Source organism: Zeus faber (assembly GCF_960531495.2).
Source record: "Zeus faber genome assembly, chromosome: 4".
Taxonomy (NCBI): Eukaryota; Metazoa; Chordata; class Actinopteri; order Zeiformes; family Zeidae; genus Zeus; species Zeus faber.
Genome location: NC_137191.1, coordinates 16592397 through 16604580, shown reverse-complemented (window position 1 = coordinate 16604580; position 12184 = coordinate 16592397). Strand labels below are relative to the sequence as shown.

At 47.6% G+C, this 12184-nt stretch overlaps 1 protein-coding gene across 2 annotated transcripts in view; it reads right to left on the bottom strand.

The window, feature by feature from the left end:
• Positions 1-7594: 7594 nt before the first annotated feature.
• Positions 7595-12184, bottom strand: part of fbxw7 (F-box and WD repeat domain containing 7) — a gene marked incomplete at its 5' end in the record, with an annotated part of 68471 nt that continues 63881 nt past the window's right edge. For both annotated transcript variants that reach the window (XM_079998487.1, XM_079998488.1), the window contains 3 exons: positions 7595-8465; positions 9935-10145; positions 11065-11290. In XM_079998487.1, the coding sequence (XP_079854613.1) occupies positions 8197-8465; positions 9935-10145; positions 11065-11290 (706 nt within the window). In that variant the 3' untranslated portion in view covers positions 7595-8196. The remainder of the gene's footprint in view (positions 8466-9934; positions 10146-11064; positions 11291-12184) is intronic.

Genomic DNA, 12184 nt, shown 5'->3' with positions numbered 1-12184 from the left:
CAGGTCAAGTTTGCGAGTACCTGTTATTGTCTAGGAGGGGGGGGCACCCAGGAAGACAGTTGGGGGGGGGCAGACTCATTGGAGACCTCTGACCCAAACCACACCCTGTTTTTTCCTGTATAAAGCCTCCTGTCTTCTTCTGTGATATCGGATTGATCCGAGCGCTGCTTTGTAGCAGTACTGAATCTCTCTCTTTATTCTGCAGAATAAATATCTTGAATATTCTCGGTTGTTGTTTTCTTGTAGCGGGCAGATTAACCGCGCTTATCTTTGCAGAAGAATTTCCTTCACAACAGCCACGCCCTGTTTCCCATCCTTGTCAGTCCACCATAGTAACTTTGGACAATACCACATAACATGACTATGCTCCCATTTATACCCCTGGCCACGGTGCCACCGATGGAAGCCAGGTACCTTATGCCAAAAACCCCTCCTGGTTCCAGTGCTCATGAGCCTTCTTCAATCAATCACGAATCAGATCAAACGTTAGGATATTCGACGACTGACATAATGATAGGGAATTAACAAACCCTTAAGTCAACTTATGATAACACTAACTGCTTTCACACTGTCATAATTTTTTCCGACTGTTTGAGTCTGTCGTGCGACAGAGCTGCTTTTGTGGCATCTGCCGTGAGCACTGAACAATGCAGCTTGAGTGGAGGAAGACAAAGCTCTTTGGCAATATCTGTCTGCTTCATTTTCAAAGCTTCAACGATAGATTCCGCCTTCGTCCGGGACGGATTTTTGATCAGCCTCAGCGCTAAGTAACAAAGACCTGGCAGTGCATCTGGTTTGGAAAGGTTAAACATGTAGACTGTATTCTCCCTCCCTCCTCCCCTCACTCTCTCTCGCTCTCACTCTCTCTCTCTCACACACACACACACACACACACACACACACACACACACACACACACACACACACACACACACACACACACACACACACACACACACACACACACACACACACCAGGGTGAAGACAAGGGAGCCTTGTGACCTTACATACGCACGTTTCCAAGAGACCATCTCCAAGATGGATGGCCACCATCGCCCTGGGCTCCCGAGGGAAACGAAAGGACATTTAGATCTTCCAATGGTGTGAAGGCAATCGATGGCCGGCTCCATTAACTCAGCCCCGTTTAGCCGGCGGCATCGCTGCGGTCCTACAGTAGGCTTTGGTCTCCTCCTGCCGTCCAGCAAAGACAAAAACAAAAAGGCCGATTAGGGAGCGAGGAGTAGCCGCAGCCGCGCGGCCCGGCGAGCGTTGGCTCCCGTCCCGCCCTTTGAGGATCTCTCGGCGACGGGGAGAGCCGCAGCGCTCCTGGCCAGGATTACCGAACAAAGGGAAACAGGGATACGAGCAGAGGTGTTTGAGTCCGCCCGCCCCGCCTTTATCTTGTCGTCTAAACCCTTCAACATTAATCCATCCGTCTTTCCCCTCCACCGCCCGAACACAACTGTCTGATGAAAGGGCATTCTGTCTGTGGTGTGTTGGCTTGAAACGGCAGCTCAGGCGGATGCGCTGAGAGGTGAGCAGGGGAAGGGCGTTGCTTAAAAGCGGCGTAGGTGAGGTAATGACTGATAACACCAAGCACCGGGATGATATATAGCGCTTCCCAAACAGAAGTTCATGAACAAAATACTTTATGGAGATTTATCAGTCTCGTGCCAAGGCCATTTTTGTTTTCCGTGCGCTCCACTGAAATGTGCAGGGGCTTTAAAGAGCGCCTGATTTTCCCGCTCAAGCCTTCCCTAACGCTTCCCCCGATTGCGGTGCGTGGTGCACGCAGGGTCCCGACAGGGCCGCACGGATATGAACAAACCTCTATTGTGTCATTTTGCCAGGGTTGGGCGTACGAAATGAATGATTCCGAGTTGGTCCGTGGTGCAATGGCATGGAATCGGCTTTGAACCAGTATTTGCATAAACTCGGCTCTAGACGGAGCAAAGTGGAGGCTGAGTGGCACCGTTCTAAGTGAGAACCCTGGCAGGAGAGGGGAGGGTCTCTGGTGCCACTCAGTCTGATAGTGAATCAAGTTAGGGTGTGGGTGTGTGTGTGTGTGTGTGTGTGTGTGTGTGTGTGTGTGTGTCTGTGTGTGTGTGTGTGTGTGTGTGTGTGTGTGTGTGTGTGTGTGGCGGGGGTGGGGTGCAACTCCCACCAAAATTGGCGGTTAAGCTGCAAGGGAGAAAAAGTCCCTCTTAAAAGAGACTGGTGTCGAGTAGACTTTGTTGAATTACGTAAAATTGCTGAAACTGGTAAGACGACTTATAAACAGAGAACACGTATAGAATTAGATAATTCCCGATCACATAATCAGGGACACAAATGAAAAGGTTGCTCCCAGGGGCCCGCCGTAGAACTCCATGACATATAAAGTGTTTACTCCTTTCCATCTCTTGGTGAAGCTGCATCAAAATGATACGGATCATGTTCTGCCGCCCGTCGTCCCGGATCGCTCAGACAAGCAGACGCACGGCCCCGCGCGGCAGCGTAGTGGCGCCCGGGAACAAAAAATGCTGGGAGGGTAACCTTGCCAACCAAAGCCGACCATTCAACCAATAGCTCCATTCATGTTGGGATGCAGAGCCTCCACCGCTCCCTCACAATGCCGTTATACTGCGAGCAGCCATCGCTAAGCAACTGGCGGCAGAGAATCTGCGGCGTGGCGGGAGGACTGCCCTTGGACGACGCCGTCGAGGATAACGATTCTGGTCGTGATACTTAGTTTAAAAAAACAAACAGACAACGGCCCAAACTTTTTTCCGTCACCAGCCGTACGCTCCGAGCTGGGGCTCTCGTCGGGGGGGGGGGGGGGAAATAAAAATAAAAAGAGAGCTGTCGTCTTCTTTCCATTCCTCCAATAATGGTCAGACCCAGCCGAGGGTCCCGTTGCCTTTTCTTAACAATGTTGTCGAAACAGTTCAGTTGGCCCAAGACTCCTCACCTGCCCCCACAACTGTTCAGACTTCCTCCACCCTCCACCCAGAACAGCGATGCGTGAGGGAGCTGCCACGGTGCTGGTGCTGCAGAGCGGATATTTATGATTTTATACTTTTTAACTTGAGGGACATAAATCCCTTGTCCGTGGGGAAAGGCGTATATAATAACTCTGCACAAAGCAGCCCGTGTGAGAAGTAGAGCACGTACAGGGAAGAGCTAAAAAATGGTATTAGAGATGGTTGCAGAACATAGCGCCCGAAAAGGTGGACGCGCAAGGAGACTTTCTCAGCCTTGCTGTCGAGTTTTCTATTATTTTATTTCATTTATTATTATTCACATGTCCGCATTGCCATGGCAACCAGTGACACACGGAGCCGATTCTCAGCGACAGCGATGGGAGAGCAATGGTGGACGCGGAGACCACTCGGGTGAAAATTTGGTGAAGATTTGTCTTCACCACGCCCTCCTGAACGCTTATGCTTGAGAGAAGACGTGCTCAATCCAGGGCTCAGACACTTTCTCCCAGACTCAAATTTCCAGACTTTTTGGTAGATTTTTCAGACCATATTTGACACCCGAGTACAAAATATCTAGATGTCTATTATGTAAATAAATGGTTTTAAATGGTTTGTATGTTATGCATTCTGCTTATGTATTCTATTATGTTGTCAAATAATTGCCAGAAGATTGTAGTAAGGTACTGTAGCTCATACAAATCAATTCACCAAACCCAGACAAATTCAACCAGGGATTGTCAAGCCAGCACCTGGAAAACTTGCATTGACCCATTGCAGCCGTTCAGTCCACACCCCTACGCAGAAAGCATAGGTGTGTTGATCTCCACCCAAAGAGCAAGTCAACTAACGGGTGTTACCTTTACTCATTACTTTCCCTTAACATGTTGAATAAATAATACCCCCCCCCCCCCATGTGTTTTAGTCTTTTAGAAATAAGAACCGAAAATGAGATGAAAAAAGTTCATTCATTTAATTTTCACAGCGTCTGTGCAGCCTTGTTTATTCACTGTGTCCATGGAAACGACGATGAACGCAGCCATAAAGGTATGGTTTCCTCACGCAGAAAAGATGGCACGTTTAATTTTCTGATAACTACGTCACTGAATGACTCATGAATGTTCGGACAAGCTCAATATTTGGTTATTTGTGAGGCTACATTCATCGATCAGCCACAACATTAAACCACTGACAGGTGAAGTGAATAACATTGCGAGGGGTGGGATATATTAGGCAGCAAGTGAACAGTCAGTTGTTGAAGTTGATGTGTTGGAAGCAGGAAAAATGGGCAAGCGTAAGGATCTGAGCCACTTTGACAAGAGCCAAATTGTGATGGCTAGACGACTGGGTCAGAGCATCTCCAAAACAGCAGGTCTTGTGGGGTGTTCCTGGTATGCAGTGGTTAGTACCTACCAAAAGTGGTACAAGGAAGGTCGACCGGTGAACAGGCGACAGGGTCATAGACGCCCATGGGCTCATTGATGCACATGGGGAGAGAAGTCAAGCCCGTCTGGTCCGATTCCACAGAACAGCTGCTGTAACAAACTGTCCACCACTGAAAGCCCCTACAATGGACACGTGAGCATCAGAACTGGACCATGGAGCAATGGAAGAAGGTGGCCTGGTCTGATGAATCACGTTTTCTTTGACATCATGTGGATGGTCGTGGTTCGGGTCCAATCTGATGGAGCGTCTGTGGGATGTGCGTTGCATTGATATTTCACTGCATATACGTATGAAAGTATGTATATGTATGTGACGAACAAACCTCTTGAATCTCGAATGTGCTGGAACAAGCCCGATCCACGGGGGCCCCACCTCACAACTTCCAGGACTTAAAGGATCTGCTGCTCATGTCTTGGTGCCAGATACCACAGGACACCTTCAGAGGCCTTGTGGAGTCCGTGCCTCCACGGGTCAGAACTATTTCGGCGGCACGAGGGGGAGCTACACAATATTGGTGGTTATTAGTGGTGGTTTTAATGTTGTGGCCGATCTGTGTATATATACAATACCAAGATATTGCATATTCTTTCAAACTTATTTGGTCGCGGATGTTTGTGGTGTTAAGGCACGTGGGGCAAAGTTGTTTTGCAGGCTGTGACGTACGGGCGTAGGAGTGCGCGTAGAGTGGCACGCCCTACTTCTTGCCTTGCTTTCAACGACATCAAGCTCGCTCTGGCCCACGCCCACACGGTGGCAAACACTGTGGCTGCGCTGGCTGCCTGCTCCAAACGCCATGAAAAACACTCCACTTGTACGATCCATTTATTTTTAGAAATTCTGAATTTTATATTTTGGAATACAGGCAATAGTTGGGGAAAGCAAAATTGTTTCCATATTATTTTTTCCAGTTATTTAAATTGAATTCCATACTGTTAATTCCTCTGTCACAGACGTAAAAAGAGCAAAATTTGTTGTAGTTCACGCGAGCAATTGTGACAGCTTGCTGCTTAAACCATATACAGTATATGGAATTTTAAAACATTAAAGCCAATAACAGCCATCCCCGTTAAAATTATATGGATCTGGACATACCAGCCATTTATATCTTTTACTATAGATGTAAATCATTTTCATATACATATTGTAAACTCTGAAAGGATATATGCCATCTGAATGGTGGAATTAAAAGGTTTTGAACTTTTAGGGGCTAGAATCAGTTAAATAGCTAAATAATGCAAAACATACTGGAGGTAGATCTATGATTTTACCTCCTATTTACGATACTACTGGCTCTAATTTAGACACAAGAGGCTTAACGCTGCTTTCATCAGCAACATGTGGAACGTGCAGAGGCAACTTGAAGCTGTGCTGTCGTAAACCAAATCATCATCTTTATTCAACACGACAACTCTCACACACACGCCCACACACGCGATCCCTCTCACAGACACACACAACAAAAACAGACAACTGAAATGCTTGCAATGAAAAAAGAAAAACCCACGTTTTATTGCACTTAAGTTATAAGAAAATAAAAATTCTAAGTGAATCAAACAAATACACAATCCCTTTAATGTTTTTTTTCCTGTCTGTTCTTTTTTTTGCCAGGCAGTTTACATGAACTGAAAAAATAAAACACCTGCAACATATCTGATTTCTCAAACCAGATCATAAATTAAACAGAGGGAGAAAAGGAGAGAGGAGATAGAGCGAGATTGTTTTTTTTTTTTTTTTTTTTTCCTTCTTTTTTTTTTAATATACAGTGTTATACCACTTTCACAGTTCAGCTTGCGTTGTGACTCTTTGAGATTGAGACGGCTTGTTTGGCTACAATTTGTGTTCACTTTGTTGCCTGGTGTGGATAGATTTGCTCCCCATTCGAGATGAGCAGCTGCCCCCCCCCGCGACTCTGACCGCGTCCAGACTCGCAGCACTCCGGTCGCCGTACGCTTGCCATGGCCACTTCTGAACGGAACAACAATCGCGGGTGGAAATGGACATTTCTTTCATTCACCCGTTGAGACCAATGTTTGCCAGTTCTTTTCCTTTTCATCTGTCAACACAACGTTTATACATTTCCCCGAAGCTTTGTCACAAGGAATGTGTTCACAATTTGCCCAATAATAACAACACGCCCAACGCGCACACGCTCCCTGGTTTCCTCTCCGCGGGCAAACGCTCTGATGGACACACTTCCTCCATCTCAGCCTCGTAGAGGCACGTTTGGCTCAAGTTTCAGTGGCAAAAATAAACAAACAAACCAAAAAAACAAAAACAAAAAACAAAGGAAAAAAAAAAAACAACAACAACACTGAATGTTATCTGTTGTCTTTTTTTTTTTTTTTTTTCTTTTTCTGCATGTCTTTTAAAAAGTCCAAACTAATAGAGTTCAATTTGGAATTTCGCCTGGGACTAAAACGTCACAGCAAGTTAAAGTTCCATCTCTTATTTTCCGTTCATCTAGCAGCATAAATACAGTTTGGCCACTGGTAAAAACAGTACTGGTGGAGGTGGGGAGGGAGGGAGGACGGGAGGGGAGGGAGGGAGGACGGGAGGGAGGGGGTGAGGCAATATTCTGCAATGCTTAGAGCAAAGAACTATTACTTCCTCTCATCACAGCAGCGACTTTGAGGATCCTCCTCAACCAGACTCTGAAAAATCCTGGACAGCATTTCTGTTGATGGGGAGGCTGTGCTCCAAAAAGAAAACCAACCATAGAGAGAAAACAGAACAAAATAACAAACACACAACTAGACCGATGAGAAAAAAAAAAAAATAATAATAATAATAATACAAATAAAAAAAATGTGTGGTAAGATAACAAACCTAAGCGGAGCAGGTTCTAATACTGGGATTTGTTGCTGTTGACAACAGTGAGTAGAAAATTAAAAAAAAAAGAAAAAAAAGACTGGAGCCCGTTTATTATGATAAACTTAAAGCTGCAACAGAATTTAAATTCACAGTTGTGTGTGTGTGTGTGTGTGAGATATTGTGAAGAATCAAAAAAACAAAAAAACAAAAACAAAAAACCCAAAACAAAAGAAAAGTGTGCTAAAAAACAGGAACGAAAACGGAGTGACAAGATAAGTGCCCAATTACAGGCAGAAGCCTCCCGCAACACGGGAGCCAATTGCGCACCCCTCCCTCCCCCCCTACCTCCCCCACCGCCCGCTCCTCTAACGTCGAGCAGCTTTGTGCAGGCTGTGTAGAACTTCAAATTTTAAAAACCTCTCCGCCGGACATTCCTGCTACGAGAATGGTCCCGCCCCCCTCCCTCTGCCGTTTCCCGCGTTGTTATTGTTTTTTTTTTTTTTTTTTTTTTTTTGAACCACACGCAGCAGTTTTGACGTGTGAGCGTTTTGGCCGCTCCGGCGTGCGAGTACGCGGTGGGGGCGGGCGATAAAAAATAATATATCTTTATACATCTCAGCGTCCGTCCCCGTGTGAAGGAGTGACTCGGGAGGGACAGGCCTCCTCTCCCGCCGCTCGTCGTCTTCGTCCCAGCTGGCGCTCGGATCTCTCGCCGACCCCTCCTCATGCAGGCGGGAGGGGCCGGGGGGGATGCGGGGGGGGGAGGGAGGAGGGGCTCCCGGGAGTGTTTGGATGGAGAGTTGTGTGGTCGTGGCCCTTGATCCTCTTTTTTTTTTTTTTTTGTTTTTTGTTTTTTTGTATTTTCTTTTTTATTCATTTTTTTAGGCACCTCGCCTCCCCCTCCCCCGCTCCTCCCGCCTCTACTCCACGTCGCCTCGTGGCGGATTCACTCTGTTGTCCCCCGTCTCCCGCCCCATCTCACTTCATGTCCACGTCAAAGTCCAGCACCAGCAGCTTGGTCTCCTCGGTGCCGTTGCGGCTGCCCACGGCGCACACCAGCTTGGTGTTGGAGGCCCGGATGCGCCACACCACGCCGCCGCTGCCGCCGCTCTCCAGCGTCACCAGGTTGCGGATGAACTCGCCCGTCTTTAGGTCCCACAGCTTCACCGTGCCGTCGTCCGAGCTGGTGATGACAAAGTTCTTGTTGAACTGCAGGCACGTAACGGCGCTCTGGTGCTTGTGGGGACCTGCGGAGCCAGACGACAGCGGCGGACAGAGGGTGAGTTGGGCAGGGGAAGAATACGAGTAATGAACAGGAGAAAAGAAGGTGGATGGAGGTAAGCGACGGGGACGACGGAGCTGTTCATAAGGATTCCCTAAATGAGTCCGGCACGGACAGCAGAGACGGGCTAAGGCTGAGGGCAGGTACTGCAGAGGTGTGTGTGTGTGTGTGTGTGTGTGTGTGTGTGTGTGTGTGTGTGTGTGTGTGTGTGTGTGTGTGTGTGTGTGTGTGTGTGTGTGTGTGTGTGTGTGTGTGTGTGCGTGTGTGTGTGTGTGTGCGTGTGCGTGTGTGTGCATGCGTACGTGCGCAGCTGAGGTTGTTTTGCTGCCTACGCCGAGGCGCCCACTCTGACTGAGTGCAAGCAGAGATTTCCCTGTCGGCTGGAAACTAATATCTAAATGAAATCAATTAGGGGGGGGAAACACACAATCAAGCAACACTTCAAGTGTTGGCAACTAAACAGTTCCCACTGAGGTTGCGGTAAAAAAAATACATTTTTATTTAGACCTTGAATTTTTTTTCCTCCCCTTTACATTTCCAGAGAAACACGATGCCGTTGTTCTTTAATCTAGATTTCTGTGCCTGAAATCCCTTTTGCCTCTGGTTACTTCAAAAGCCTCACACTCTCACAAACGTACGACACAAACAATGGCACAGGGCTCTACCAGCCCCCAACATCTCCACCTTGCTCCTCCACACAGCGGCCCCCCTCCTTCACCATCTCTTCCCCAGTGAGAGGCAAGGCTTGTGTCATCCAAACACTAATAAGGAACACAAATTGCCCACTGACCTAATTATGTGACCTACAAAATATCTCAACTCTCACCCCCTCGCTTTGCATAACCCCATCCACTCCTCTTCACACATCCAGCCCTCCGCCCTTGCCGCCCCCCCTGCTTGATCCCTCCCCTTGCATAGACCCCCCTCCTCCCCTCCGCTCGCTCTCTGTGTCTGTACGCTCTCACTAGGGAATCTCTTTGTTCTGCGGGGCATGTGTTGCGATTGAAGAATTGCCATAAAGGGTTGGAAGTTCCTAATGGGAGTGTTTTGGGATGAGGGCTCGGTAGCTGCAGCTATCCAGCGAGGAATTAAAGCCTTCTATAGGGGCGCTAGTCTCGCTAATGGGCGGCGGCGGCGGGGGGGCGACGACGACTATTAAAGTGAGCCAAAGGAAATAAGACGCTATCTGGAATGGCAGGCACAGTGTGATGACTCCATTTTACCATGCACAGCCAAGCAGATCATTAGCTTGAAGCAACATTAAAGTGCCATGCCTGTGATTTCAAAGCATTTCCAGATAGGGCTCGGGCAACTTCAGGGACATTATGCATACATTGGTGCCGCGCAATAATGACTTCATTTTAGATACTATAGATTAAAGATGTAGCTCAGTTACAACCAGTGTCGCTGGAGGTTCTGCTCCGGCGGGCTCACCTTGCAGGGTCTGCAGGCACTGGCCCGTCTTGATGTCCCAGATCTTGACAGTGGAGTCGGCGTTGCCGGAGACCAGGATGTTGTCCTTGAGCTCCATGCCGCTGGTGAGGGACTGGTGGCCCGTCAGCGTGTGGATGCAGTTTCCCGTCTCCACGTCCCACACCCTTATCGACGTGTCTAGTGAGCCGCTCACCACATGGATCCCATCAAACTAAGGAGAAACACCCAGATGACCTGTTCAATATACAGAGTTTCCGACTGGATGGTGTCCAATGAGTTCACTTGCTGTTTAGATGGAGACTGATGGCCACTAAATAAAAATGAAGAATCTGCGCATAACTGAGATTCAAACAGCAGGTAGGTAACAGAAAGGTGTCATTTAAATCCATTATGATATAGCTGTTATTCATAGGCTTTCAATTGAATTCAGTGAAAGTAAAGACTTATTGATTTGCGCCGCTGCGATTAAATGCCATTGTCCAAACACTGGAACATCAATACTTAAAGTGTCCTGCGATGCAATACTGTGCAGAACAGATCTGTCTGAGCCGTAAACACTCAAGTCACTTTGCTGCGGCTGATAGAACGAGCTAAAGCGCAGCGTCATCATGCTGGGTAAGGGGGTCATTTTGGAGGACACAGAAGAATCCACCCCCTCACACCATGTTGTTTGTTTTGTAGAAAGACTGGAGCCATCGGGTGTATTTATGCAATATTAAATGACATGGCCCTCTGAAAAAAATGGAAAGGAAAGGCTTTTGTGCAATCAATATTGATTGATCTGCTTGTGGCTCTTTGCCAGCCAGGTTGGCAAGGCAACCACCTAAGCTCAGGCAGTGGCATTTCAAGGTACAAGAAGTAAATCCTCAAAAATAGCCTTGGGTTTACTTCATCACCGAGCACAGATTTGTGGGGACATGGCGACACATAAAAAAATAAAATAAAAAAATTGCTCTTGTATATTTTCGAGAAGATTATTCAAAACCATTGGAAACAGTGTTTCACTTCGACGTTTAATTTGAACAAGGTTTTTTGTTTTTTTTTGTCACGTGATTTTATTTTTATTTTGATGTGGACGAGATCTCCGTCCTTTGAAAGCAGATGAACTGGATGTTTGCTGGGTGACTGACCTGTAAGGAGTAGACTCTGTTGGTGTGGCCTTGCAGCGTGTGGAGGCATGTCTCCGTCTCGGGGTCCCACACCTTGACCATGAAGTCGTAGGCCCCGCTGACCACCCGCCTCCCGTCGTACTGGACGCAGCGCACCGCGGCCACGTGGCCCATGAGGACGTGTAAACACTGGCCCGACTCGATGTCCCAAACGCGCAGCGTGGCATCGCGAGAGCCACTGACCACCCTGAGAAACGCACACAAGTGAGTTAGCCACAGTAGCTGGTTTTAATAGGGAACATCAGTCCAACAAGTTGCATTTGTAATGCTGCAGGGTGTGACACAGGAACAGATAATAGTAGTAGAGACGGATTGGAATGTTGAGCTGCACTTTTCCCCACAATCCCCTTCCACACTGTCTCTCCGTCACAGCCTGGCAGGTGCAATAATAATGCAGGTACAAACGTTTGCAGCTTCCTGCTTTTGACAGTCAACGTCCCACGGTAGATCATTCATGTTCATACTTGAGGTTACAAAAACATTCTGGAAAGCATCCCGTACTTCTTACTGAACCAGGGGCCCTGGGGGTAGTCTCTGTAACCGCAGCAAAGAACAGAAAGCATCATGAAAGAAGGGGGCACGCTCTTTACTTACTAAATGCCTCCCAGCTCAACGCAGATGCAGCTCACCAGTGTTTAAGACACTGTTAGCGTGCAGTTCTTCCGCTCGGTACGTAATCAAATGCTACACAAGAACCTTGGCGGTCCCAAGGCCAAAATAGCACTACTCTCTCGTGTGTTGGGCAGAATGAATGAGTGAGTGAGGGAGCAGCAGCTTACTGACAACTGGCGCGCAGGTTCAGTTCAGTCGCATTGGGCGGCGTGCACACTTAATGAGGAACATTGTCCTCTTGTAATGTTAGAGGGCTGCTCTTTTGCTTGTTGACGGTTGTGCTTTTACTGGCTTCAACACATTTCTTACGAGTACACAGTGTTTCCCACAGAAATATACTTGTGGTGCTAGCCGACGGGGGGTCGGCACACATATTTTACATGAACCCGGACCACCTTCCTGATGATTGCATTTTCTTTTAATTGTATGTTTCTTTATGTTTTTCAAAGTTGTAATGTGTTCTAATATC